The following is a 24,180-nucleotide window of genomic DNA, read 5'->3' on the forward strand; positions in this document are numbered from 1 at the left end:
CCCCCTGAGGACAACTGGTCCGCAGGGGAGGAGGCGGGCACTGCACCTCTCCCCCAGGAACAGCTGCCCTGCCGAGAGCACAGCCCCGCGCATCCTCTGGCTGGCAGGCAGGCGCCAGCCCCTCTCAAATCAGAGGTGCTTCCACTCAGCCACAAGGTTTATGCACAAATCAACCATTTCTGCCGCACAGCACACAGCTTCGGCAGAGCTGCAAGCCCTGCCCCCTCCCCCGACAAGCATCCAGGGCGTGTCACATTCCCACCTTCACAGCCACCAGGAAGGGGGACCCTGAGCCGGGGCTGGTCGGGGTTCCCAGCTCGCACTCCTCCAGCAGAAACACATCTTCATCCTCCAGGACCTTGTCCAAAAGGCCTATCGCCTCCTCTTCCTCTTCCATGGCAGCCGGAGCCGCGGAGGGCAAACAGGAAGCAGGGTCCGAGCAGCGACAGCAGCAGCAGCAGCAGCAGCCGCCGTGGCCGCTGGCGCCCAGGAGCGAGGCGGGCAGGCGGGGAGGGGAAGAGCGTGCAGGGCAGGCCTAAACCAGCACGCGGGCCTCCCCGGAGTCCGTCCTGGCTCCCGGCCATCGGCTGCCGATGAAAGGCTCCATTATGAACATTCTCCCGCCGCCGCGGGCTCCCGGCCTTCCCGGAGAAAGGGGAAGCCGGGCGTCTGGGCGGCCCCGCCGGCCCCGGCCGCCTCTCGCCCGGAGCTCCGCGGCCGCTGCGATCCCAGGGCTGTCACCCGGAGCCCGCGCGCCCCTGCCGGCCGCCGCGGCCCTTCCCGCCGTGCGCGCCGGCTCTCAGGGCAGGCGGGGCCCCGCTCCTCGCCGCCGCCGCCGCCGCTCCCAGCCCGGCCCGGGCGCCCCGCCGCCGCCGCCGCCGCCGCCGCCGCCGCCGGCCCCACAGATCCCGCCCTCCTGGACGCGGAGGTTCGCGTATGCTCTTAAAACACAGGAAATGCACGACTCGACGGGTGAGGTGGAGCCGTTCCCTCTCTGCGGTCACCGGGCCAGCCGGCTGGCGGAGGCTTCGGGAGCGCGGAGGAGGGGCGAGGAGGCCGCAGCCCGGCCGGGCGCAGGGGGAGGGCCGCTTCCCAGAGACAGGCTTTATTTACAGCCCCTCACCGGCCCGGCGGGCTGGCGGGGGAGGGGCGCCGGAGCAGCTGCCCGCACTGCCTCGCGGGCCGCGGGGCCACGCTCGGTGTCACCTTGGGATGCCGACAAGCCCCTTCTCATGTCCGCCTCTGGCTCTGACACCTTAAGGCCTGGTGAGAAACCAGACTTTCCATCCCCACCGTGGGTGGCGGAACAAGGCTTTGTGCAAAGGAGGCCTGACCTGCCTCTCCACGACAGACGCTTTAAGTGCCAGCCAGGGTCTGCAGCAAGGACGCCTGGGGCAGCCGGAGGTGCCACACCTCCTACTCACAGATGCTGCTGAGATTTGCAATACTACCGCCTTGGGGCTCTTCTCCCTCAAGAGGGGCCTGGGCCCTGCACCCTACATGGGAGGGGACACTTAACCCAAGACCCGGAGCATGCGCAGCCCTGCCCACCCCCTAGCCTGCTTCTCTTGGCTTCTTCCACAGGTTACAGGCGTTAAATTCATCCAGAGGATGACGTGCACATTCTGGTCGCCTAGCCCCATCGGGAGATGTATATCCGCCTACTCTCATGGGGGAGGAGTTTAAGGGCAGCACCCAGGAAAGCTCTTTCACAACATAACACCTAGGGCAAAGGTTGCAAACTCCAGCACCCAAGATAGTACAGGTGAGATTAATTAGTGGAGTGAGCCACAGAGGGACTGGGTGAACTGAAGAAACTGCCACTCACTCCAGCTGCTGGCTGCCAGGGGCAATGCTGGCTCAAGGTTGCCCCATCTTGGATTGTTCAAAAGAAGCTGGAATCAGGCTTCTTAGGTGATATCTCTCAATTTAAAAATGACGGCAGATAAATTACATTTAAAGACCAAAACATGGTACAGTCTAAATGAGACACGTCTGTGCGCTGAATTAGGCCCACAGACAAGGCTGCTGCCTTCTTGCAGCTGGCTGTTTATTTGAGGAAAGGTTGGGAGTTTTGTGGAGAAGGGAGGCAGGTGGGGGGTTCCTCAGATATCCCTCCTGTCCCATTTCCTTACTGGACTTGGCATCTTGGAATCAAACTCAGATTCACACATGGCCAATCCACTACTTATCTTTGTAAACCTGTATAATAGGTGCCACCAACCAGATAGATCAGGAGAAAACTCAGGATTCTGAGTATTGAGTCCTGAAGCTCCAGCCCTCTCACACCAACCCCCCAATTTCCCACCAGCCCCCCATCTCTCCAGCCAAGGATTCTCCTGAAGTCTTCTTGATGCTTTGAGCCCACAGTACACAGTGGCCAGGACTAGCCAGTGTGGTTCTTAATGCTACAGTGTCCAAAGTGTCCATCAATGCCTCGTGTGTCTACCACTGGCCTCCTTATGCACATGGCATGTCCCCAGTCAGACAGGAACTGTGTGGCCCCAGTCCAAAGAATGCGTTCCAAAGAAGGGTCAACTGTGCACCCTCCTGGGCCCACTTGAGGTCATCACCTCTATTCCCCACTGGGCATCTCAACTGAGAACAGGGCCCTTGGCTGAGCCTTCAAGCCAGGTGGAAGGTTGACGAGGAATGAGGAGGGAAAAGGAGAGGAATGGACGTGGTTTCTTATCCCAACTCCCAAAAAAAGTCTGAGGGAGTTTTGAGCTCTAGGTGGGGCTCCTGTCAGTCTATTAGAGCCGAAAACCTGTCCTCACCAGTAACAGGCTCCTCCCTGTCACCAAAGCTGAAATACAGACCAAGAGTCTTGGGGTAGGTTTTCTGAGACCACAGGGCTGACAAGGTTCCACAGTTCCTGGTTTCTCCCTTTCGCTGTCTGGCTAGGTTATAAATAGCTGGGACACATTTGAAGGACCCTCTCAGCCACAATTCCTCATTTGGTTTGGGTGGGCGGGGCTGTTCCCAGGACTTGGGAACAACCAGGCCTGGCATTCCCCAGGGCACAAGTGTGCCAACCCAGGGCTCTGTGCCAGTCTCTGGCTCCCACCCCACAGGCTCCAAGTGCAGGGCATGGGCTGCCCCCACTGGTCAGACAGGCAGCATAGGAGAAGGGCCTAAAAGCCCAAGCCCTGCCCCCCCAAATTCCTTCCCCTACCCAAGGAAACACGAGGGGCCCTCTGAAGTCTCCTAGAGTACCCCCATCTCCATTCCCTATGCCCCTACCCAGCCTGGCAGGATTGACACCCACCTCTCCAAACCCTGAAACCTCTTAGAAGCTGCTCCCTCAACATCCAAGGCATCTCCACTCCACCCAACCCCTGATGGCTGGAAATCCCAGTGCATAACCAGAATGCCCTTCAGTCTCTGCTGGGCACACAGACTCCACTCAGAGGCCCTCAGTCCTGCCCCAGGAGGGAAGTGACTCACAAGTCCCAGTGGTGTTCCCTCCCTTTTCCCTACCGATGCCCTGAGCCAGCCCTGGACCTGAGCTTCCTCCCTGCATCCTCTACACTCCGCCTGCTTCAGCATGGATCCTGATCCTCCTCTCCAGAGAAGCAGCCTGCTCCAAAGGCCCCTAAACTGCCTTATGCTAAAGTCAGAAGCCTCTCTCTACTCCTGGGCGTCTGCAGTCTGGACCTTCTCAGATCCCTTAGCTTCCGTGGTGATGCTGCGTGTGACCACTCTGGTTCTGGCCGGCCCTTCTTCCTCCTGCCTCCTGTAAGTGTGGAGTCACCCATTTGGACCCAGGCCTCAGCCCTCTGCTCTCTACCCTTGGAGAACTGATCCCTTCTTGCTGCTAGGCCGATGGCAGCCCGTCACCACCTACAGGTCCAGCCTCTTGCTCAGCCCCCAGTGTGACATCTGCGCTGGTTTTCCTCATTTGGAAGTCCCCATCGGCAGCCATTCACCTCCGCGTATCCAGACCAAATCCCCCTCCCCCCTCCCAAAACCAGCTTCCCCTTCTGGCTTCTCCACTTCTGTTGGCAGGGCCACCATCTTGTGTGACTCTCTCTTCCCTCAGTCCCCACATCCCTTTTACCAAGTCCCTTTGGTTCTTCCTTCTTTTCCTTTTCCGAAGCCACCACCCCAACCAAGGTGTGCAGCACCTCACACTACACAACCACGATAATGTTCCACTCCGACTCCTGATCTTGCTTGTTCATACCCAGAGTAGGCCTGGCACTACAAATACACAAAGCTGGGAGACACAGCCCTTGCCATTAGAATGCTCTCAACCTACAGCAGGAGGGGGACATAGAAACAAATGAGGCAGCGTTCTCACTGATCAACACGGTGGGTGCACTGCGCACTAACCCTGCCGGAGACAAAAAGCTTCACAGGAGAGTGGCTTCTGAGCAGCATCTTGAGAAGGGGAAGGGTTTCCAGGCAAGAGGAGGAAAATGTTTTGTAAGGATCCCCAGGAGCACAGCTGGAGGACAGAAGAGAAAAGGGGCAGGCAATGAACTTGGGGAAGTGGGCTGGAACCACTCTGTGGAGGGTGAGGGGCCTGAACTCCCCTGAGAGCAAGGGGCACGGCCCGAGATGTCAGACCCTCTCAAAGCCACCGAGAGTTTACTCGCCCCAAACCGAACAGCCTTCTCTACACTCATTCTCTATCCCCTCATTCCCTCACCCACTCAATCCACATGTACTGATTCATTGCCTACTGGGCACCAGGCACTCTGCTAGCATCCAGAACGCAGCCACAAGCTCTGTGGAGCTGACGGTCTCAGGCACAGACTGACCACGGTGAACCAAGGCAGGGCCAGGGGAAGGGCGCAGCCTCAGAACTGTGGGGCTGAGGAAGAACTCTTCCAGAAAGGGTAACATAGAAATACCTATTGTGATTTAAAATATTCACACCCTCTGACTTAGCACCTCCACTTTGAGGGATATTTCTGCAAAAATGTTTCTACAAGGGCTCAAAAATCTATGTACAAAGATGTTCACTGCAATGATGGTTATACCGGTGAAAGACTAGAAAGAGATCAAGTGTCTATGAGGAGGAGATAGGCTGAGTGAATGATGGGACATTGGTAAAAAGAAACACTGCATACAGTCAGGAAGAAGAATGAGGTAGGTCTGTGGTTACTGATGTGCAAGAGGTCCAAGACTTATTAAGTAAAATAACCAGAGCAAACTGCATAACAGTATCAACAGTATGATCCCATTTTTTAAAAACCATGTACATAGTATACATTAAAAGAATATATATGTAATATCTCACATGGGAAAGTGAGGAGGAATAAACAACCAACTCTTAACAGAAGTTCTCTTTGTGGGAAGAGACTTAAGGAGACTTTCACTTACCATATTATACATTTCTGCAAAGTTAGAATTTTCAGTGATGTAATCAGGAAAAAATAAAGAAGTTAAAAAAAGAAGTGTAGTAAGTGCTATGATTGGGAAAATAGAGTGAGCTCTAGGGGCACAAGACAGACACATCTGAACAGCAAAGGAGACAAGTCACAGGAGGTTCTCTGGAGGAGGTGACATTAAAACTCCTACCTGGAAACAAACAGGAGTTAGCCATGTGGCGGGGTGGGGGCTCAGGGGCAGACAGGACACTGTGAAGCATAATGAAATGAGTTTAGTATGGGTGGCAAGTGTTCATTCATTCAACCAGTACTTACTGGGCATCTGCTATGTGCCAGGCCCAGTTCTAGGCACTAGAGTTTGCAGTGAGCAAATATTTAGTTGCAAAACTGACAGAGCTCCATGGTGAAGCTCACATTCTAGTTTGTGGGGGTGGCGGTGGTGTTGGTAAGGAGGACGCAGAGGTAGGCAGGGGTCAAGTGCTCAGGTCAGGCATGGCTTTGACAGCATTGCTGAGGGTGGGATTTCACTCTATGAACAAACGGAAAGCATTAAAGAATTTTACAGGGAGGGGCGATGACAATAGTTCTTCGATGCATCCCTCCCGCTGACATCAGATTACTCTTTCTAGAACATTGCTCACTCGGTGCCCAGCAGGAAGCAACCAAGTCAGCCCAAACAAGGGCAGTGGGGCCTTTGCTGATGACTCAACTGATCACACTGTTGACAACAACATCTGCTGTTTGCTGTCCCCTGAAAAGACCAGGCACATTCTCACCTCCAGGCCTTGTCCTGACTTGAAGCCCCCCTCCCTCCTTTCTGCCTATCCCTCACCCTACCAATTTCTTGGCAGAAGCTCAAGCTCCACCTCCAGATTTTCTGGAGCTCAGCAAATAAACCCTGGGCCAATGAGAACTGACCTCAAGGGGATACTGCCAGGGGCAGGTGGAGTCAGCTGCAGCCGCAGATGGAATCAGATCCATCACCTTCTTGCTAACCGTGCCCTGCCTTCCCTTTCTCTGTTGCAGCAGAAGTCATTTCAAAAACCCTTTGTAGAATCCAAATCCATGAAGCAAAAGGTATAAGCCAGTACATGATCCTGTTTATATAGCAAAACAAATAAAAATAAAGCCAAAAAAACTCTGCTAGATTCTGGATTTGAATCCTTGCTCTGCCTCCTGCCAGCTGTGTGACCCTGGGCAAGTCATTCAAACTCTCCAGGCCTGTTTCCTCGTCTGTAAAATGGGGATCATTCTAGCACCAGCTCTAGGTTTGCAGGGAGGACCAGTACATGTGGGGCAGTGCTGGCACGTGTCCAGCCCTCCATAGGCACCAGCCAGTCTCCTCTTTGGCAGTGGCGGTGGCGTGTGGGGAGCCCTAGGCTCACCTCCCCAGCCTCATCTCCCACCTCTCCCAATGAACCCACTGTCCCGGCGACATCAGCCCATTCTCCTTTTCCCACACCTCCAGAGGTCTTCCCAAATTCTGGAACTTACACAGCCCCCTTCATCGAGAATGTCCTTCCTGACCAGTGCCTGAGCAGAAAACTACCTACTCTCTGAGGCTGCCTCCTACGTGCTACCCTCCTTGATTCCCCAACCCGAGGTCACATGGCTCCCTCCCCACCCCAACGCCTATCGTGGGATGCTGCACATCTCTCAAGGCTGTTGCATAGATGGCCTTGAAATTCAGGGATTGTGTTGTGTGTGTGTGTGTGTAGCAGGATGAGGGGCAACCCCTGTTCATGCTAATTCCTTGCAGCACCCAGAATAAGATCTTGTAAAAAGTTGGTGCTCAGAAAATACTTGTGAGTAGAAATGACTCGAGGAGGCTTACAGGGCAAGGCAAAGGGTCTCCCAAGAAGATAAATAAAGGGGTTCAGGTTGGATGGATGGTTCCTATGGAAACTGGTCATCCATAGTGACACCCTCCAGAGGGGTCTCTCCTGGCCAGAATGCCACTGGGAGCTGAGCCACCTCTGCCAGGACAAGAGTAGGGATGGGAAGGTTGGAGGTCAATTAGAGCACATTAGAGAACCGGGGTCATATCCCAAGAGAGATGCGAAGTCACCTGTCACCTTGGGACCTGGCCCTTCTTGCAGTGCAGTCTGGACATTTTCATAGTTGCTATGTCACCTGGTCTTCGCAGCAGCCATCCCAGATAGAAGGTATTTATCCTCATTTACAGCTGAGGGGACCAAGATACTACAAGTGGTCCCAAGTCACAGAGCCAGAATGAGGTAAGACAGGGGCACGAGGGCTTTGTTCTGGAGAGGTGGCAGAGAGCAGCGGAGACGAGCATCCACTGCTCACCAGCTGTGGGGCCTCAGGCAGGTTATGTCACCTCTTTGCACCTTAGTTTCCACATCTGTAAAATGGGGCAGTCACCGTGCCTGCCCCCAAGGTTGTGGTGAGGACTAAATGAGTTAGTATTTATAAAGTGCTATGCCAGTGCCCAGCGTTTAGTAAGTGCTATGAAAGTCTTTCTTTTCTTCTTTCTGCCACACAGGCAGGAGGATGAGGCAGTCTGTGTGGCCCTCCAGATAGAAGCAACCAGTCCATAACTTTGCAAGTGTAAGGTTCACAAAGGTATCATCAGAGCATAATTGTGGGAAAGAAAGCGCCAGTGCTCACTAGTGGAGTAACTAGGTGACAATGATGGAAAACAGTTGGGGTAAGAGCTGGCCTGCTGATGGGGTGCTCTCTGCCCTTCTGCACGCTGGCAGAGCCCAGAGCCCAGAGGCCAGGCAGCCTCCGCCCCCTGGTGGCTATCTGTGTGGCCAAACGTCTCAAAGTGAAGGCATTCTCAGGGGCATTTTCACAACTGTTAGTGCGATTATTCCTGTCAGTAGGCCTCCCTGCCCTACTCTCAAAGGCTGCAGAGCCTCAAGGGCAGAGAATGGGTCTGGCTGGGTTCACCCTCCCACCCACTGTGCCTGGGACTTGCAGGAGATCAGCAAGCCTTCGCCGAATACATGTTACTTTGGAAGTAGCCCTACTGGCAGATGTGAAACGCATTAACGAACCACGACCCCAGCACACAAGGGGAGAACCAGACAGGCTGTGGGCACTACTGGAATGCTCCAGGTCAGTCAGGCATGGTTAATCAAGGAAGACCAGATCCCAGCCAGGTGCAAAAGCGGGTGTGGCCAGAGAGGCCAGGGAGGACTAACTGTGGAGGGGCTGAGGGTCACAACATGGGCACTGTGTCTCCCTACTTCCTATTTATGTCCTCCTCGACTCAGACAAGCCAAGGAACCCTCTGAGCCTTAGTTTCTTCATCTACAAAATGGGCTTCCCACAACTGGTCAGAGGGATAGGTGGCAATGAAGCCCGTGGGCTCCGAGTATAGCACCTGGCCCAGAGGAGGAGCCAGGCAGGCTCCTGCTCTTTGCAGCCAGGACCAAAGATCCAGACAGAGAGCAATGAGGAGCAAGGCTGCTGAGACAGGAGGTTGGCATCTTGAAGAGAGATATCTCTGCTTTTACCTGCAGCTGGAAACTCCTGAGAGGCATACAGACCAGGGGCAGCCACTAATCCACCCAATCCAGGCCTTGAACACCAACCAAAGGGAGCAGACTGGGATGTCATCTCAGATGCTCCCTCCCCAAGTGGGTTCTTCTTCCACCTAGAAGCAACCTCCTTGTCCTGCAGCCTCAAATTCCAAACCCCAAACCTTCAGAAGGGATGGAGGAAGGAAGGCGGAGCAGCAATTCATCCCAGCTTCGTCCCCTGAGATTCATCTGTGCTCCCTTCTGGCTCCCTGGCCATCCCAGTGCTACTTGGTTCAATTCCACAAACATCTGGTGAACACCCCCTAGGTGCCTGCTGATGGAGGCCACGGAGATGATCAGGGACCAGGGCTCCCGATCTTGCAGGGCAGATGTGCTCCACAAGTAACTGTGCACCCTCCCCAAACAGCGAAGGGTTCAGTGATGGGCTGGAAAAGCTTCACAGGGGAGGTGGTGTCTGAGTGGGCCTGGCAGCACCACAGACTCCAGGATCAAGAAGACCAGAGTTTAAGTACATCTCTGGCTGGTCTTGAGCAAATTATGTCACCTCTCTGAGTCTTAGTTTCCTCAACTGTAAAATGACGATCACTGTACCTAGCTCATGGGGTTGGGGTGGGCCTTAAATGAGAAAGCCCATGTGAGAGGTTCAGTGGAGGCTAAGTGGCTTGAGGGGAGGGCGGAGACAAGGGAGGAAGATGAGAAGGACGACAATGATGATCATTTCAACTCTCCCCCACCTTATCTTTGTATTCTCCTGCCAGCTAGAGTCTGAACCTCTCAATTCAGTCTTTTGTTTATACTCTTTGACCCGCCTCTGGGTGTCACAGGAGTACAGAATGAGTGTGATACTGAACAGTCCCCACTAACGCGTACAGACTTGATGTACAAAGTGCTCTGCCTGACACCATCGCGTGGAAGCCTCACGACAGCTGTGTGAGGTCAGGAGGGAGGGCATTCTCAGTACCCTCACTTTACAGATAAGCAAACTGGGGCTCAGAGAGGGTGAGAGACATCCCTCAGGTCACACAGACAAAAAGTGGTAGCATTAAGACTGCCTTGTGGGGGGTGGAGGGTGGGAAGGGATAGACTGGGATTTCAAAATTGTAGAATAGACTACACTGTATAGCACAGGGAAATATACACAAAATGTTATGATAACTCACAGAGAAAAAAATGTGACAATGAGTGGGTATATGTCCATGAATAACTGAGAAATTGTGCTGAACACTGGAATTTGACACAACATTGTAAAATGATTATAAATCAATAAAAAATGTTAAAAAAAAAAAAAAGACTGCCTTGTGGCCCCTTTTTACTGCACCTCCCAAGAGGGGAGACAGAGGAGTCCAAGGTTTGCGAGGAGCACGCTTTTCTTTAAGACCACGGCCCTGGCAGGGGAACGGGTGCCCTACCTGTCAGCAGAGACAGGGAGCCCCGCCCTTTCCTCGGGGTGAAACCAGGCCCTCCCTGTGGAACCGAGCCACCAGTGGGAGCCGTGCTCAGCGGGGGTTTGGGACAGTGGGGGTCTGACACTTTGGTGGGATGCACACTGGGGCACACCTAAGGCAAGAGCAGCAGAGTGAGGCTGGAGGGGTGTGCTGGGGAGTGAGGAGTGTGCATCCTGCCAACACCAGAGACCTGGTTTCATCTGTGCTACCACACCTGGGAGGACGGATCCAACTGCAGAAAGGAGGCTGCAAAAGCAGGTGCGGTCACTGTCTAGCAAATATTCATGAGATCCAGTCCTCGCTGTACTCTTGGCTCCCCCACCCTCTAAAAGCTGAGTTATCCTGGTCCGTCCTCTCAACATTTTTCTGGTGATTAACCCTATTTAGAAATGAGGAAGCTGAGACTCCAAGGGGTTATGACAGTCGTCCAAAGTCCCACAGCTGGAGTAGTACATGTTCCTCTATCCAAAGCTCATGTTCCCTTCATTCTCTGGGACTGTGAGGGTGAGTTTTATGTGTCAACTGGACGGAGCCACAGGTGCCCAAACATTGGGCTAAATGTTATTCTGGGTGTGTCTGTGAGGGTGTTTCTGCATGAGATTAACACTGGAATCAGTGGACTGAGTAAAGCAGATGCCCTCCCTAATGTAGGTGGGCCTCAACTAATCAGCTGAAGAGCTGAAGAGAACAAAAAGGCAGGAGAGAGGGAACTCCTCCTGCCTGACTGCTGAGCTGGGACGTGGGTCTTTTTCAGCCTTCAGATTCAGACTGAAACATCAGCCCTTCTTGGGTCTCGAGCCTCCTGGCTTTCAGACCGGGACTCACACCACTGGCTCTGCTGGTCTTAGGCCTTCAGACGCAGACTGGAACTAGACCATCAGTTCTCCCAGGCCTCCAGCTGGCTGACTGCAGGTCTCAGGGCTCCTCAACCTCCATGATGATGGGAAACAACTCCTCATAATAAATCAATCCCACCCCTGCCCTGCATCCTATTGGTTCTGTTTCTCTGGAGAATTCTGTCTAACACAAAGACCAAGCCTTGGGCTTCCAGGAACAAGTTGGCTGCATATTTGGGTGTGGAATTCCCAGTTGCCCAGAGGCCAGATATTTGAATATCTAGAACAATCATCTGATTTGGTCCAAAAGTCCTCTTGATTCCCAAAGCCTTAACAGGAAGCCTGGCAGGGAGGGCACCTGCCTGGTCATATAAGCAGAGCCAAGTAGCACAAAACTTGGCTTTCTTTTCCTTTTCTTTTCTTTCTTTTTTTTTTTTTTTTCACACTGAAACAGCCCCCAAGTGTTCAGTTAGAGGTGTGTCAACTCTCTCCAGCACCCCAATGTCAACAGCAATACTTGAGGAGTCCACTAGATGGGGCCAGTGACACAGAGGAAAGGGCTGAATTGCAACTCTGGAAGGAAGGTTAGCAGGCAGGAGGTGCACTGGGCTGGAATCTTGGCTAGGATCCTCAAACTGGATTAATGCTCCCCATCCCTAGCTTGTATCACTTCTAGCCAGTGATGTAAAAATTAACCCTGGCGTTCCGAAGTACTTTGGTCAGTTGTCATTGCAGCATCTCTAGATTTCAAAGTCCTTAAACCAAGTGATTCCCTTGTGAGTCACCAATCAAAATGAGCAGCCATGTAGTGAAGAAAGTCCCTGCCCCGAAGCCTCAGAGCTCTGGGTGGGGCATCTCCCCATTATGCCTTGACCTGTTTCACTAGAGAAATCACCTGAAGTACCTTTCACCAGGGAATCTAAAAGTCAATGGCTCGTACTCCAACAAGGTGGCCATGTGACGAAGGAAGGAGATGGGACAAGAAGCAAGGAAGAAGGCAGGGAAGGGGAAAGGAAATGGCTTTTCTCTTCAGCAAGGGGCTCTAATTTGGCCACAGGGTCTCAATTCTCTGCTGGCATTCCTGGTACTGTACCGAGTCCTGCAGCAAATCTTTCTGCACTGGCTCACAGTGGGGTTAGCTGAGTCTCCAGGGGTGGGTGGCTCTAAGCCCTATTGTGGTCAGAGACCTAAGGGTGAGACAGGATGCAAGAGTTTTCACCTTGCTTCCCCTGAGTGGCCTCAGTTCAGGTTCCAGAGTACCCTCTCCTCCATCAGTAGCAAAAGTCCTGCCCTTACGTGTCCAAGGTGGCTGTCTCATCTGCCCCCCTTCCTTAGGATGACAGGATAACACCCCAGGATGCCGACTGTTGGGGGCCTGAACCCAACCAACACCCTTGTCCATCACCTCCACCTTCCACCTGCCCCCCACCAACCCCTCCCAGACTTGCACTGCGTGGCAGCTGATAAGCTCTGCCTAGGCCTCTGTTGCCGTGGCAACAATGTGGCTTCCCCCAAGTGGGAAGCTGTTGCCAAGGCCCTTGTTGCCAAAGGCTATAACAGCCACCCCGGTGTGTGAAGAGGGGGTGAGAGCTGTGCGCACGGGTGGAGGGTGGCCAAGGAGGCTGGGAGGGAAGGAAGCAGGGGGTTCTCAAGAAACGGTAGAGTCCAGGCAGTGCCGGACTGAAGTGGGGGTTGCTGGGCCCTGCAGGAGGGAAACAAGTATCTCACAGCATCTCAGTGACTGCTTCTTGGGGATATTAGAGGGAAGAAAGCGGAGCCCCTTACACAAAACACACTTGGACAAGCCCCCTACCAAGCAGGGCCAAGCACTCCAAGCCCCCATCAAAGTGAAGAAATGGCTATGACTCTCCCCAGTTTCAGAAAAACAGCCTCAGGAATCCCTCTGTCTCACTTGCTCCTGTGTCTCAGACACACGCACACAAGAGCTGGTCCCTGTGGCCAGGAACAGCATTAATTACAAGGATTGCAAACCTCCACACATCTCTATCCCCTGGCCTGTCTCAGCACATCTTTGTAAAATGTTTCTCTTTGGAGCAGAGCTCTTGTCAGTCGGCAAGAGGAGAGGTGGACAGCATTAGGGATCAGTTCCTTCCGGAGTCAACAGAAGAGGGCTGTACCGGGCCCTTTGTCTTCAGGGAGTGCCACAGAAGCAGTGCACTCTCCCCACAGCCTGTGCCCAGGCCAGCCTTGGTTTGCTGAGCTGGCACCTGTGCATTCATGGCCCACAGATCTCATATGCAGCCACTGCCCAGCCGGGGCCCAGAGAGGAGAGCCTGTTCCCTCCCCAAGGGCCCATCTTGCTAGAGAGGAGCTGAAAGAGGAGGTGAGGTGTCCAGGAGGCAGGAGGAGCAGGTGGCTGGTGGAGGAGGCAGAGACAGGTGTGTGTGGGGGGTAGTGGGCAGAAACAGCAGGAGGTGGGGGAAGGGAGCCTGGTCTGAGAGGCCCAGGACCCAAAAGAGATGCCGAGGGCACCAAGAACAGCCAGGCCCAAATCTCCCGAATCCCGTACCCCAGCAGCACCCCAAGCAGAGCCTGGCCCAGGACACCCAGGCCTGCCTATCCCCTCCCCGAAAGCTCCTTCTTCCCAAACCTGGAAGGAAAAGCAGGTGTACCTACCCCAGGTGCCAGCCCCTCGGGTGGGGTGGGGGAGATGCTGTCCCCGCCGCCCTGGCTCCGGGCACTGAGCTGGGGTGACATGGTGGGTGACTCGTCGATGTATGGCATGGTCTCCGAGCCCTCCGGGGGCCCCTTCTGCTCCTCATTCCCCTCTCCGTCGTAGTCGTCGGCCCCGTAGCTGAAGTCTGAGACAAGGAACAAGAAAGGCCACTGAGAGTCCTCCACGAGGGCTGCCAGGGACTGGTAGCGCAGTGGGCGGCGGCGGCGGCCCCCGGCTGCCATGCCCCCGGCCGCACCATCCACGCCCGGCCCGGGCAGGGGCTTCGGGGCCCGGGAGGCCAGCAGGCACTGGGTGCTGCGGTTCAGGGGCTGCTGGGAGACGAGGGGGAGCGGCTCTGCTGTTGCCACCTGCTTAATAGCATGTCAGTCGTGTATTTCGAGCTGCTGTTTCCTTTGCCTCCTGCCTAATTCCAAGTCTAAAAATTAACAGTGGGAGCAGCACGCTTCCAACTCTCCTCTCTGAGTCACCATTTTGCTTTTTATAGGGAATAAGGAGGTGGGGGCGGGCCAAGCGATGTCACTTCCTGAGCCCCTCCTCCTTGGGTACCATTTGTACACTGAGCCCCATCCCTGAGCCGGCAGGCAGACCAGGGTTCGGGGTAGGGGCTGAGCATTGGCTCCTAAGGGAGCACTCACCCCTCTGAACGAGGGCCCTGTGCAGACTGGAGCCCAAGGCTGGCAGAGCGTGGGCGAGAGGGCGGCCTGGACCTGGCAGGGACATGGTTGAACAGCAGACTCCTCAGAAGCCAGTACTTATTTCTGTAATTTCAATATAGGCTTCCTTCGGAGAAGGAGGGAAGGAAAGGCCACAGGGAAGTCGAGCTGCCGTTAACCCCGTCGGTGCTGCCAGCACCACTCAGGGTCCAGAGCCTACGCACAGACATCCTCTCCCGGGACAGCAGGCTGGGTCCATGGGGGGCGCAGGGCAGTGCGTCAGAAAGGCCCCTGGTCAAACCCCACCGGTGGGAGTCTCTCCTGCAGGAGTGTGAGGGGCCCTGGCCCTACCCCCGGCTGGGCCTGGCTCACTGTCTGCCCAGATACCACTTCCGCCAGGATGTCCTCCCTGGCGTCCCAGCTCAGAACTCCTACAGTGCACAGCCTTCTAGTGCTCCTGCTGATCCTGCCCATTCATCCCGGAGCCCCTGGGGTGGGATCTGGGTGTCAGCCATCACTGGGTGCCCTGCTGCCATGGGCTGACGTGCGGCAGGATCTCGGGATGCATGTGGAGTGAGTGCATGGACAGAGGAATGCTCTGTCCCTCTTAGGTCTGAGGCTTGAGCCAAGTTCTCGGTGAGGGCCCTCCTCCTCCTCTGTCACAACACAGCAGCCCCCAGGGCAGCTGACAGCCTGAGAATGGTGTCAACGGGTCACCAGGGCGCCAGGCCACAGCCACACTCAGTCCAATCTGGCCCTTTGGCAGCCGAGAGCTTCCCCCAGCCTCACTGCACCTGTTCCTGCTGGCTTCCTCTCCAGTCGCTGTGCTGACGGCCCATTAAGCTGTCAGGGGACATGAGCTATTATTTTTCTCCTGGGACAGGCATCACATGAAGAACCACAGTACCTAGTGATGCAGCCACTGGGATGTGTGCATGCCATGCACCCAGGAAATAGGGCCCACTGCCTGGGGGATGCAGGGCCTCTGCCTCAGGCAGGCGGGGGCGGGGGTGAGCTGACTCTGCTATTTCCAGGGGGTGCAAAGGAGGAAGAGGAGCCACAGCGTCCAGTCTGCCCGAGTCTGACACTGTGAGGGGGTCCGGCTGTTTGGTGAGACCTACGTACTTTGGAGAAGCACAAGGAGAGGATGAAATATCACGGCAACCTGCCGTCTCTCCTCCAGGAGGCTCCAGGCTGCCCTATTCGTGTCTGGTGTCAAAGCCGGGGGTGTGAGCCATGGTGAACCCTGCTGGCCTGGCCAATAGTTCAGATTCCAGCAGGCCACACCGACTCCCCTGTACACTGACCAATTCCTGGGGATCACAGGACTAGATCCCTCATTCTCAAGACATTTCCCAAAGGCGAGGGTATAAGGGACAACAGGGAAGGTGGTGTGGCTAGCCTCTACCACACAGTCTGGAGCTGCACGGGACACGGCAGGCCGGCAAGGTCTCTGCCAGCCTTTCCCCTCATGTGCCCAAGTCATCCTTTCAGTGTGGTAGCAGTGGCCATGGTCCCACATCTCAACCTAGCCATATTGGTGAGGCTGTTCTTACTATCCCCAGTTTACAGACAGTCATTGAGTCTTAGATTTGCACAGAAAGGATCTGAACCCAGGTCTGTCTGTCTCCAAATGCCGTCTCTTTCCCTCTGAATCTCACTAACCCTCTAGAGAAATCTCCTTCTATGGCCTTCCTTGTCAGCAGAGGCTGAGCAAAGAGGGGAGGGAGGGGTGCCAGCCCCAGCAGTGGGGAGGCCCAGGAGTGAAGGAAAGTGCAAATGTTCTCTCTGCAAATGTTCCGGACACTTCCTCTTTCATTCCACCCTCCAGTTGAAACTGTCAGCCTGGGAAGCCAGTCAGAGACCCTGAAGATGCCTACCAGGAAAAGGGATACAGAAAAGACAGAGACCCACCCCCCGAGAAAGAAGGAACCCTGGGGCTTCGGGATGATGGAAATCTGCCAAGCACAGCCTCCAGCTTGTGTAGGTCCACAGACAGGAAGGCTGAGTGGACAATGGTTTGGCCACCAGGTGTCAAAACGGAGAAGGCAGAGGAGGCTGCTGACAGCCAATCTCCATTTCCCCTGCAAGTAACTGAAATCTCCTATTTGGAGTGGCTGTGTGCTCAGTGGCTAGCTAAAAGGCTACTTTTCCTAATGGTGTGGGCCATGTGACTAAGTTCTGGCCAATGAGATATTGAGTGGTATGTGTGGAACTTTGAGGAAAGCTGTTGAAATAGGTTGTTTTAGCTGGAAGGTATTTTTTCACCCTTCTCCATGCTTCCTCCTTCTGTTGCCAGTCCGGACAGCAGATAGGATGGCTGGAGCTCCAGCAGCCATCCTCAACCATGAGATGACAGAAGGACAGAAGCCAATGTTGAATATGGCTGAGCACAAAGCTAGGAGCCTGGGCCAGTGATGGCACAATTAGCCAACATACCACCCCAGAACTACCCACCTCTAGACTTTTACATGAGAGGAAAAAAAATGCCTGTGTTATTTAAGTCACTGTTATTTAGTTTTTATGTTATATGCAGTCAAACCTAATTATAGCTGATCCAGATGGTTTTCCTTGACATTCTATCTCAGTGCTTTTCCTACTGCCTTTACTGTTCCTTCTAGTCTTCTTGGTGGAACCCTCTTTCTCTGCTCACCCCTTAAAACATAGTATTCCTTATACATCCTTACAGTAGAAAACTGCTCGGCAATAAAAGGGACAACTACTGAGACACACACAGAAACGACTCTTATTGACATTATGCTAACTGAAAGAAGCCAGACACAAAAGAACACATCCTATATGGCTCCATTTGTATGAAGTTCTAAAACAGACAAAACTATGTTTGAAAAAAAAAAAAGAAAATAGTGTTTGATTCTGGGGTAGTGGGGCCAAGAGTTGACTGTAAGGGGCACAGGAATCTTCCGGGGTGATGGAAATGCTCTGTATCTTGATAGGGCTTTGGAGTACACAGGTGGATGCATTCACTTAAGATTTGTGCGTTTCACTAAATATTGAACTTGAGTTAATGAAATGCATGTTTAAGTGTCGAAGTGAAGTGTACTGATGTCTGCAACTTACTCTGAAATACATAAAAAACAAAATGGATTGATGAAGTTCAAAGGGATAGATAGATGTGTGATAAAACAAGTGGAGAACAATGTTAATTACAGACTCTAGATGGTGGGTACATGGTGTTCATTGTATAATTTTTTGTATATTTGAGACTTTTCATAACAAAATTATGGGAAAAACTGGTGTTCTCCAGGCTCCTGTCACCCTTACTTTATTCCCTCTCCCAAATTTTATTTATACTGCAGGGAGAGGTCTGGGCTGCAGATTCATCTCTTTGATGGTTTCCAGGACATCTCCACCCTCAGGAACTTCAAACCCAACCTTTTCCTGAAGTTAATCTGCCAGATCACTCAAATTGGAAAACTAGGAGTCATTCCAGATTCCTCCCCCTTCCTATTCATCTTCTACACCCTGAAATATCCCCACTCCTCATCTTCCTTTCCACTCTCCTCAACTCTTACAAGGACAATTCCAACACTCTCTCCCCATGACTGCCAGACTTCAAATCTGATCGTGTTTCTCCCCTGTTCAAAATTCAACAGTTCTCCATTCACTTCAAGGGTACAGCCCAGACTCCTCAGCTCAAGGTCTTTTATGGTCAGCACCTGCTCTACTTTTATAGAGTCATATTTTGCTGCCCTGTAATATCAGACATGTCTTAGGTTCCTGCAGGGGTTTGAATAGTAGCCCCCAGATATATATGTCCAATTCCTAACCTTGGTACCCATAAATGTGATTTTCTTTAGGAAAAAGGGTCTTTGTAGATGTAATTAAATTAAGGACCTGTAGATGAGATTATCCTGGATTAACTGAGTGAACTTATATCTGATGACCTGTTCTTATAGGACACAGAAGGAGAGAAGACACAGACACACAGAAGGCCATGTGAAGATGGAGGCAGAGATTGGAGTTATGTGGCCAAAAGTCAAGGAATGCCTGGAGCCACTAGAAGTTGTAAGAGGCCAGCAAGGATTCTCCCCCTAGTGCCTTGGCAGGGAGCATGGCCCTGCCAACAACTTGATTTTGGACTCTGGCCTCCGGATTGTTAGAACATAAATTTGTTTTTAAGACACCAAGTTTGCAGTAATTTTTTTAAGGGCAGCCTATGAAATTAATAATCTCCAAACACAACACTGCTTCCTACCTCTGGACCTTTACACATGCTGTTCCTATGCCTACAACATCCTCCTCACCCCTTGTCCCCCACAGTGAAATCCTATTCAGCTTTCAAATCCAGCTCAGTTCCACCTTTCTCCTAGGAACATCCTTGCCTTCAGAATATATAAAGCACTTCTGCAATCCAATGACAAAAAGATGAATCCCTCAACTTTCTAAATACTGAGAGAAATGAACAAAAGAGAACTACAAATGCCCAGTGTGTGTGTGTGTGTGTGTGTGTATTTTATATACATATAATATGTATATTATATGTATATAAAATATTAACCTCACTTGTAAATCAAAGAAAATGCAAACTTCTATTTTTGCAATTTTCCTATCATATCGCCAAGAAAAATACCCAAGGTTGTCAGAGGACAGGCACTCTCACAAACTCTCAAAGGTTAAGTACAACTGGCACAATTTTGCTGGAGTCATTTTGGTATCAAAAGCTTTAATAGTTGGTACAGCTTTTAACCCAGCATAATCCAAGACTGTATCCCAAGAAATTAATTATAAATGTACATAATAAAGTTAACAAGGTTATTCATCACAGGGCTATTTATGATTGTGAAATATTAAAAACAAGCTGAATGATTAATTATAGGGAATCAGTTGAGTAAATTACGGTATTTCTCCAAGATGGACTACTCTGTAGTCATTAAAAATTATATGGATGATTTATACCATCTTACTTAGTGAAAAAAAAAGCTAATAATAGTATGTACAGTATCCTATGTTTGAAAACAATGTCCTTATGTGCATATGTCTGTATGTTGCCTGCAAAGCAACAACACAAAACAATTATAAAGCATTCTGAGAATTTGGGAGAAATTAACACATGATCTCTGCTCTCGAGGTTACTAGCAGACACAGCTTGTCTCCTACTCAATATCTATATATACTTCTTTCCTGCTTACCTTACACTGGTTTTATATGAGGTGGCAGTGGACCTAGTCCCAGGCAAGACACCCACTTTCTTTGCATCACTTAGAACTAGGAGTGGCCATATGACATATTTCTGGTCAATGAGATGCAAATGACGTATGATGGGGCCTATGGCAAGGCCTTTACCTTGATAATTAAAAAGAGACTTCTCACCTTGAACTCAGAGGTGATGACTGGAGCCACAGTGGCCATATTGCTGTCATGAGGAAATGATCAAGCAAGAACAGAGACATTTTCCCTAATGCTACCGAGCTACTGAGCCACACTAGAAACACCCTACCTCATTTCTTGCTAAATGGGAAATAAAAGTCCCCATATGTTAGATTTTCTGCCACTTAAAATGAACACATTCCTAAGTGAAATCCTTACAGCCCAGTAGAAGAAGGCAATCCAATAAGCAGGAAAACATCCTAGATGCTATGACAGAAGTACCTCATAGGCAAGGCAGAGAGAAGAGGCAAGTAGAAAAGAGTGTGAGTGATGGGCTTGGGTGATACTTGAAGGGAGGTGGTTTGTCACTGTGGCTAAGAGTAAGAACCCTAGGGTCACACAGCTTAGGTTCCAATAGGGGTTGGTTCCATCACTTCCTAACCGCTATGTGCTCAAAAGAGTGGCTGGCACAAGACAGCCACTTATAAATGGATATTGGTTAAACCAATGAACGTAAAAGAGGATGACGAGGGACTGAGTGCACAGAGCTGCTGTGAGGATTAAACTGGATAACGCACGCAATGCACTTAGCACGTAGTAAGCACCTAATACATCTTAGCTGCTATTATTAATATAATTAATTGAATCTTGAAAGATGTGTGGGTGCTTGCCAGGCAGACAGGAGACAGGAGCAGAGTTCTGGGCAACGAGAAGAGGCTTGGCAAAGGCACAAAGTGTGAAACAGCAGGGCCCCTTAAGGGGACTATAAATAGCCCGGCCTGGCTAGAACACTGAGTGAGCAGGGGGGTGAGGTGGCAGATAGTCCTGGAGAAGTGGGCACAGACCAGCACAACGAGGGCCTTGTGAGCTGAGCTAAGAGTTAGGCAGGACCCAGTGGGGACAACTGATCTGGACCATTACCCACAGGGGGTCTTGCCAGCCACATCACTGCCAAACATCACTAGATAATTCCTCCCGATGCCTATGTTCCTCTGTTGAGTTACAACACAGGCAGAATCCTGTGACCTCCAGATCAGCTCGGAATCACCCAGATTGTAACCACATGTGAACACAGGGTTACTTATTCCATGCCTGTGATGGGGCCCATGCCAGATGACAGGATATGAGCCAACCAAGTGACAGACCGTGGAGACCTCAGACATGCTCTTTTCCAGCACTGTCGAGAGCTGGCCTGGGGTGGGGGGAGGTTAGGTTCAAAACCAAATGACAAGCCCTCATTTCTGCCACCTTACGCTCCGGCACGCATGGGGGAGGAAGGGGCCCAAATGGCTGGAGGCACACAGGTGTCAAGCTGTTTACTACCTTCCCCTGAGACTGCCCGCCACCAATGACCGATGGACACAGCCAAGACTACATTCTGGGACCCCAACCCCTCAAACAGATGCTGACAGCGGTTTGAGGGATCTTTCCAACCTCTTGGACACTCTATGAACTGCGGATGCAGGATAAAGGTAAGTTCCAGGTATGGAATGGTCCTGCCCTCCCAGCAGAGGAGGAGGGTGGTACAAAGGCTGATATTAGGTGATAAACTCACTTTCTGCCCTACAACTGCAATGGGAGTTGGGGAGGGGGACCTTGGGAGAACAGCAGAGGGAAGCCCAGGCCTGACTATCATTCCACCAAAGCAGCATCAAAAGTCTCCAAAGAACATCAAAAGTATGCCACACGCTGCGTCAGGTGGTGACAGTCCCGGGCCACAGACTCTGTCCTCTCCTCCAGGATGTCACAGTGCGATCCTAGCACGCTCACTGTCATTTGTGACTGTGCCAGACCCTGGGCTGTGCACTACCTCATTTCATCTTCAGAGCAACCCTACGATGGACGAATCAACAATATGTTGAGCAAAAGAAACCAGACACAAAGGAGCATATGCCATAGGATTCCATTTCCATGAAGTTCAAGAGCAGGCAAAATGAGCAGATGGTGATGGAAGTTCACAGCAGGGGCTACCTGGGGGCGGGCTGTGGAAGGCAGTGGGTACTGATGGGAAGGGGCATGAGGGAACTTTCTGGGGTGCTGGAAATGTTCTGTATCTTGACCTGGGTAGTGGTTACACAGGTAGATGCATGTATAAGATCATTAAGCTGTATGCTTAAAACTGGCGCCCTTAAAAAGTTTTCTTAAAAATTTAACAACCCAATAACTAGTACCATCATGATTCTCATTTACAATTGAGGAAGTGAAGGCACAGGGAGTTAAGTCACCTGTCCAAGGTTTAATGGTTGTTGAGTGGAAAACCAGACTCAACACACTTAGCCTGACTCCGGGAGCTGTGCGTCAACTGTTATAATACGTAGGACCTGCAGAGACAAAAAAAAAAAAACAAAAAACAAAAAAAAAAACACATGGGCTGGTTGTTCTCAGGACCCATGAGTGAAAGAAACAACCTGTGTCAAAGTCTGGAGGAGGAGGAGGGCCGTTTGGCGAAGGGTCTGAGTGCAACTTGACAGAAGTGAGAGAAATGGGGAAGGAAGGGGCCGTTCCCACTGAGGGGATGGTGCTGCCAAGACTGGGGGCAGAACCACGCCCTTCCATGCAGGGCACTGATGAACAGGTGGGTGAAGCAGAAGCTGAGGTCCTGGGAGCCCCCTCCTGCAGGGTAGGTTCCTTCCAACTTGCCATTCCTGTCACTAACTCCCCAAAGATGACTCTCCCCTGGATGCTGGGCACTGGGCTGAGGCCTGCACTGACCCTGTTGTGAAACTGTGCACACGTGGTTTCCCGATGAAGGCCCCTCCCCTGGAAGGTGCACAGAGCTGCCCATCTGCCCCCAAATCCTCTAACTCCGCACATTCCCAGCCAGCCAGGACACTGGTTATCCTCAACAGTTGTGGGCAGTTTTGAGGTCAACAGCCCCCACAGTGACTGCCACGTCCTTCACACAGCTGAGGAGGTCACAGGGCACAAAACTTGATCTCCCCTCCACCCCAACCTGGTGGAAACCAAGACCCCAAGGCAGACTCAGAGTCCAGGGTCTTCTCGCCCATGCCGGAGCCGGATCACTGCTACAAAACCGGGGGGACTGCTCTGCGGATCGTCAGCTCATTGGCTCTGGCCTCTCTGAGCTTCAGTTTCTCATCTTTGAAGCAGGAATAACCATGCCCATGTCACAGGCTGGTTGCAAGCCATTAAACATCACGCAGGTTAGACAGCTTCTGGGTAGAACAGTCCCCAGTAGAGGTCAGCTGAAGGAACAGGAGAGTGGGCTGGACACCTTCAGGGCCCTGTGACCCCAGCTGACCCAGGAGATCCCACTGGGAGCCCCTCAGTGGTGGCATGGCACCAAAGTGATGCATCTTTCCCATGGGACAAGCCGACTCCTTCTCAGCACCCCCTGCTCTGTGACTGATGGAAGAGGGAGCTGGGAGCCAGGACAGGACCATGGTCAAGGGCATGGGCTTTGAGTCAGACTCAGGCTCCAGTCCCAGTATTACCACTTAATAGCATGTGACCTTGAGTAAGCGACTTAACCTCCTGGAGCCTCAGTTTCTTTATCCGTAAAATAGGGATAACACACAATGTCTATGCCTCGTGAGGTGTTTGTGGGGGCCCCATGAGAAAATATATGCAATACAAGGCACCTGGTCCAGGGTAGGTGCTAAGTAAACAGTAGCTATTATCATTGCCACCCTGGTCCCCTTCCTGAGCAGGAAGTGCCCTCAGAGATCTCCTCCAGTCCTTGAAAAGCAAAAACACCAAACCAGGGCTTGGAAACATACAACTGGGCTAAGGCCCCACAGGCCCTCCTGCACGAGAGCCTCCTGCATTCAGTAGGCTTAGGGTCAAGCAAGGCATCACAGACCGTGCGAGTATTTCAATCTTGAACTTCAAGACAGCAGTTCTGACCTTCACTGCACATTGGAATCCCCTGGAGAGTCTAGTGTGTGGCTCCCAACCTGGAAATCCCATATTGAATTAGTGGTGTGGGGTGGGCAGCAGGGCTGTTAAAACCTCCCCAGGTAATTTGAATGTACTGTAAGGCTGAGAACCACCAGTTTAAGACAAGGACCCTGAGGTCACAGAACTTAAAGTCAAATGAAACTAAACTCTGAAACAGCCCCAAGGTAGGAGAAGCAGGAAGGGTTACTTGTAAGAGGCAGGGTTTGACTTGAGTCCTGAAGGACTGACTGTGAGGTTTGCTGGCTAAGAGGTGAAGGAGGCCCACAGAAGAGGCTTTACTTTGTGAACGGTGGGCAGGCAGGGAGGGCAGCCCCCCTCCCATTCACACAGAGTCCTCAGCCTGGACCTGCAGCAGTCACCTGGATGGCTGAATGGCCTCCCCCTCACCCCATGCATGCCTTCAGGTAGGCCTGGGTCAGGGGCACTAGCCCCACAAAGGAGCAACTGG

General features: G+C 52.2%; 1 protein-coding gene across 4 annotated transcripts in view; it reads right to left on the reverse strand.

Annotated features, from left to right (window-relative positions):
* Window positions 1–24,180, reverse strand: part of ABR (ABR activator of RhoGEF and GTPase) — a 172,688-nt gene that overhangs the window by 78,891 nt on the left and 69,617 nt on the right. For 3 of the 4 annotated variants that reach the window (XM_006184972.3, XM_032457509.1, XM_032457507.1), the window contains exon 2: window positions 13,770–13,954. In XM_006184972.3, the coding sequence (XP_006185034.2) occupies window positions 13,770–13,954 (185 nt within the window). Of the gene's footprint in view, window positions 1–262; window positions 988–13,769; window positions 13,955–24,180 lie in introns of those variants that run through there. The other variant, XM_006184974.3, reaches the window with a different exon arrangement.

The sequence above is a fragment of the Camelus ferus genome, chromosome 16, assembly GCF_009834535.1.
Source record: "Camelus ferus isolate YT-003-E chromosome 16, BCGSAC_Cfer_1.0, whole genome shotgun sequence".
Classification (NCBI taxonomy): domain Eukaryota; kingdom Metazoa; phylum Chordata; class Mammalia; order Artiodactyla; family Camelidae; genus Camelus; species Camelus ferus.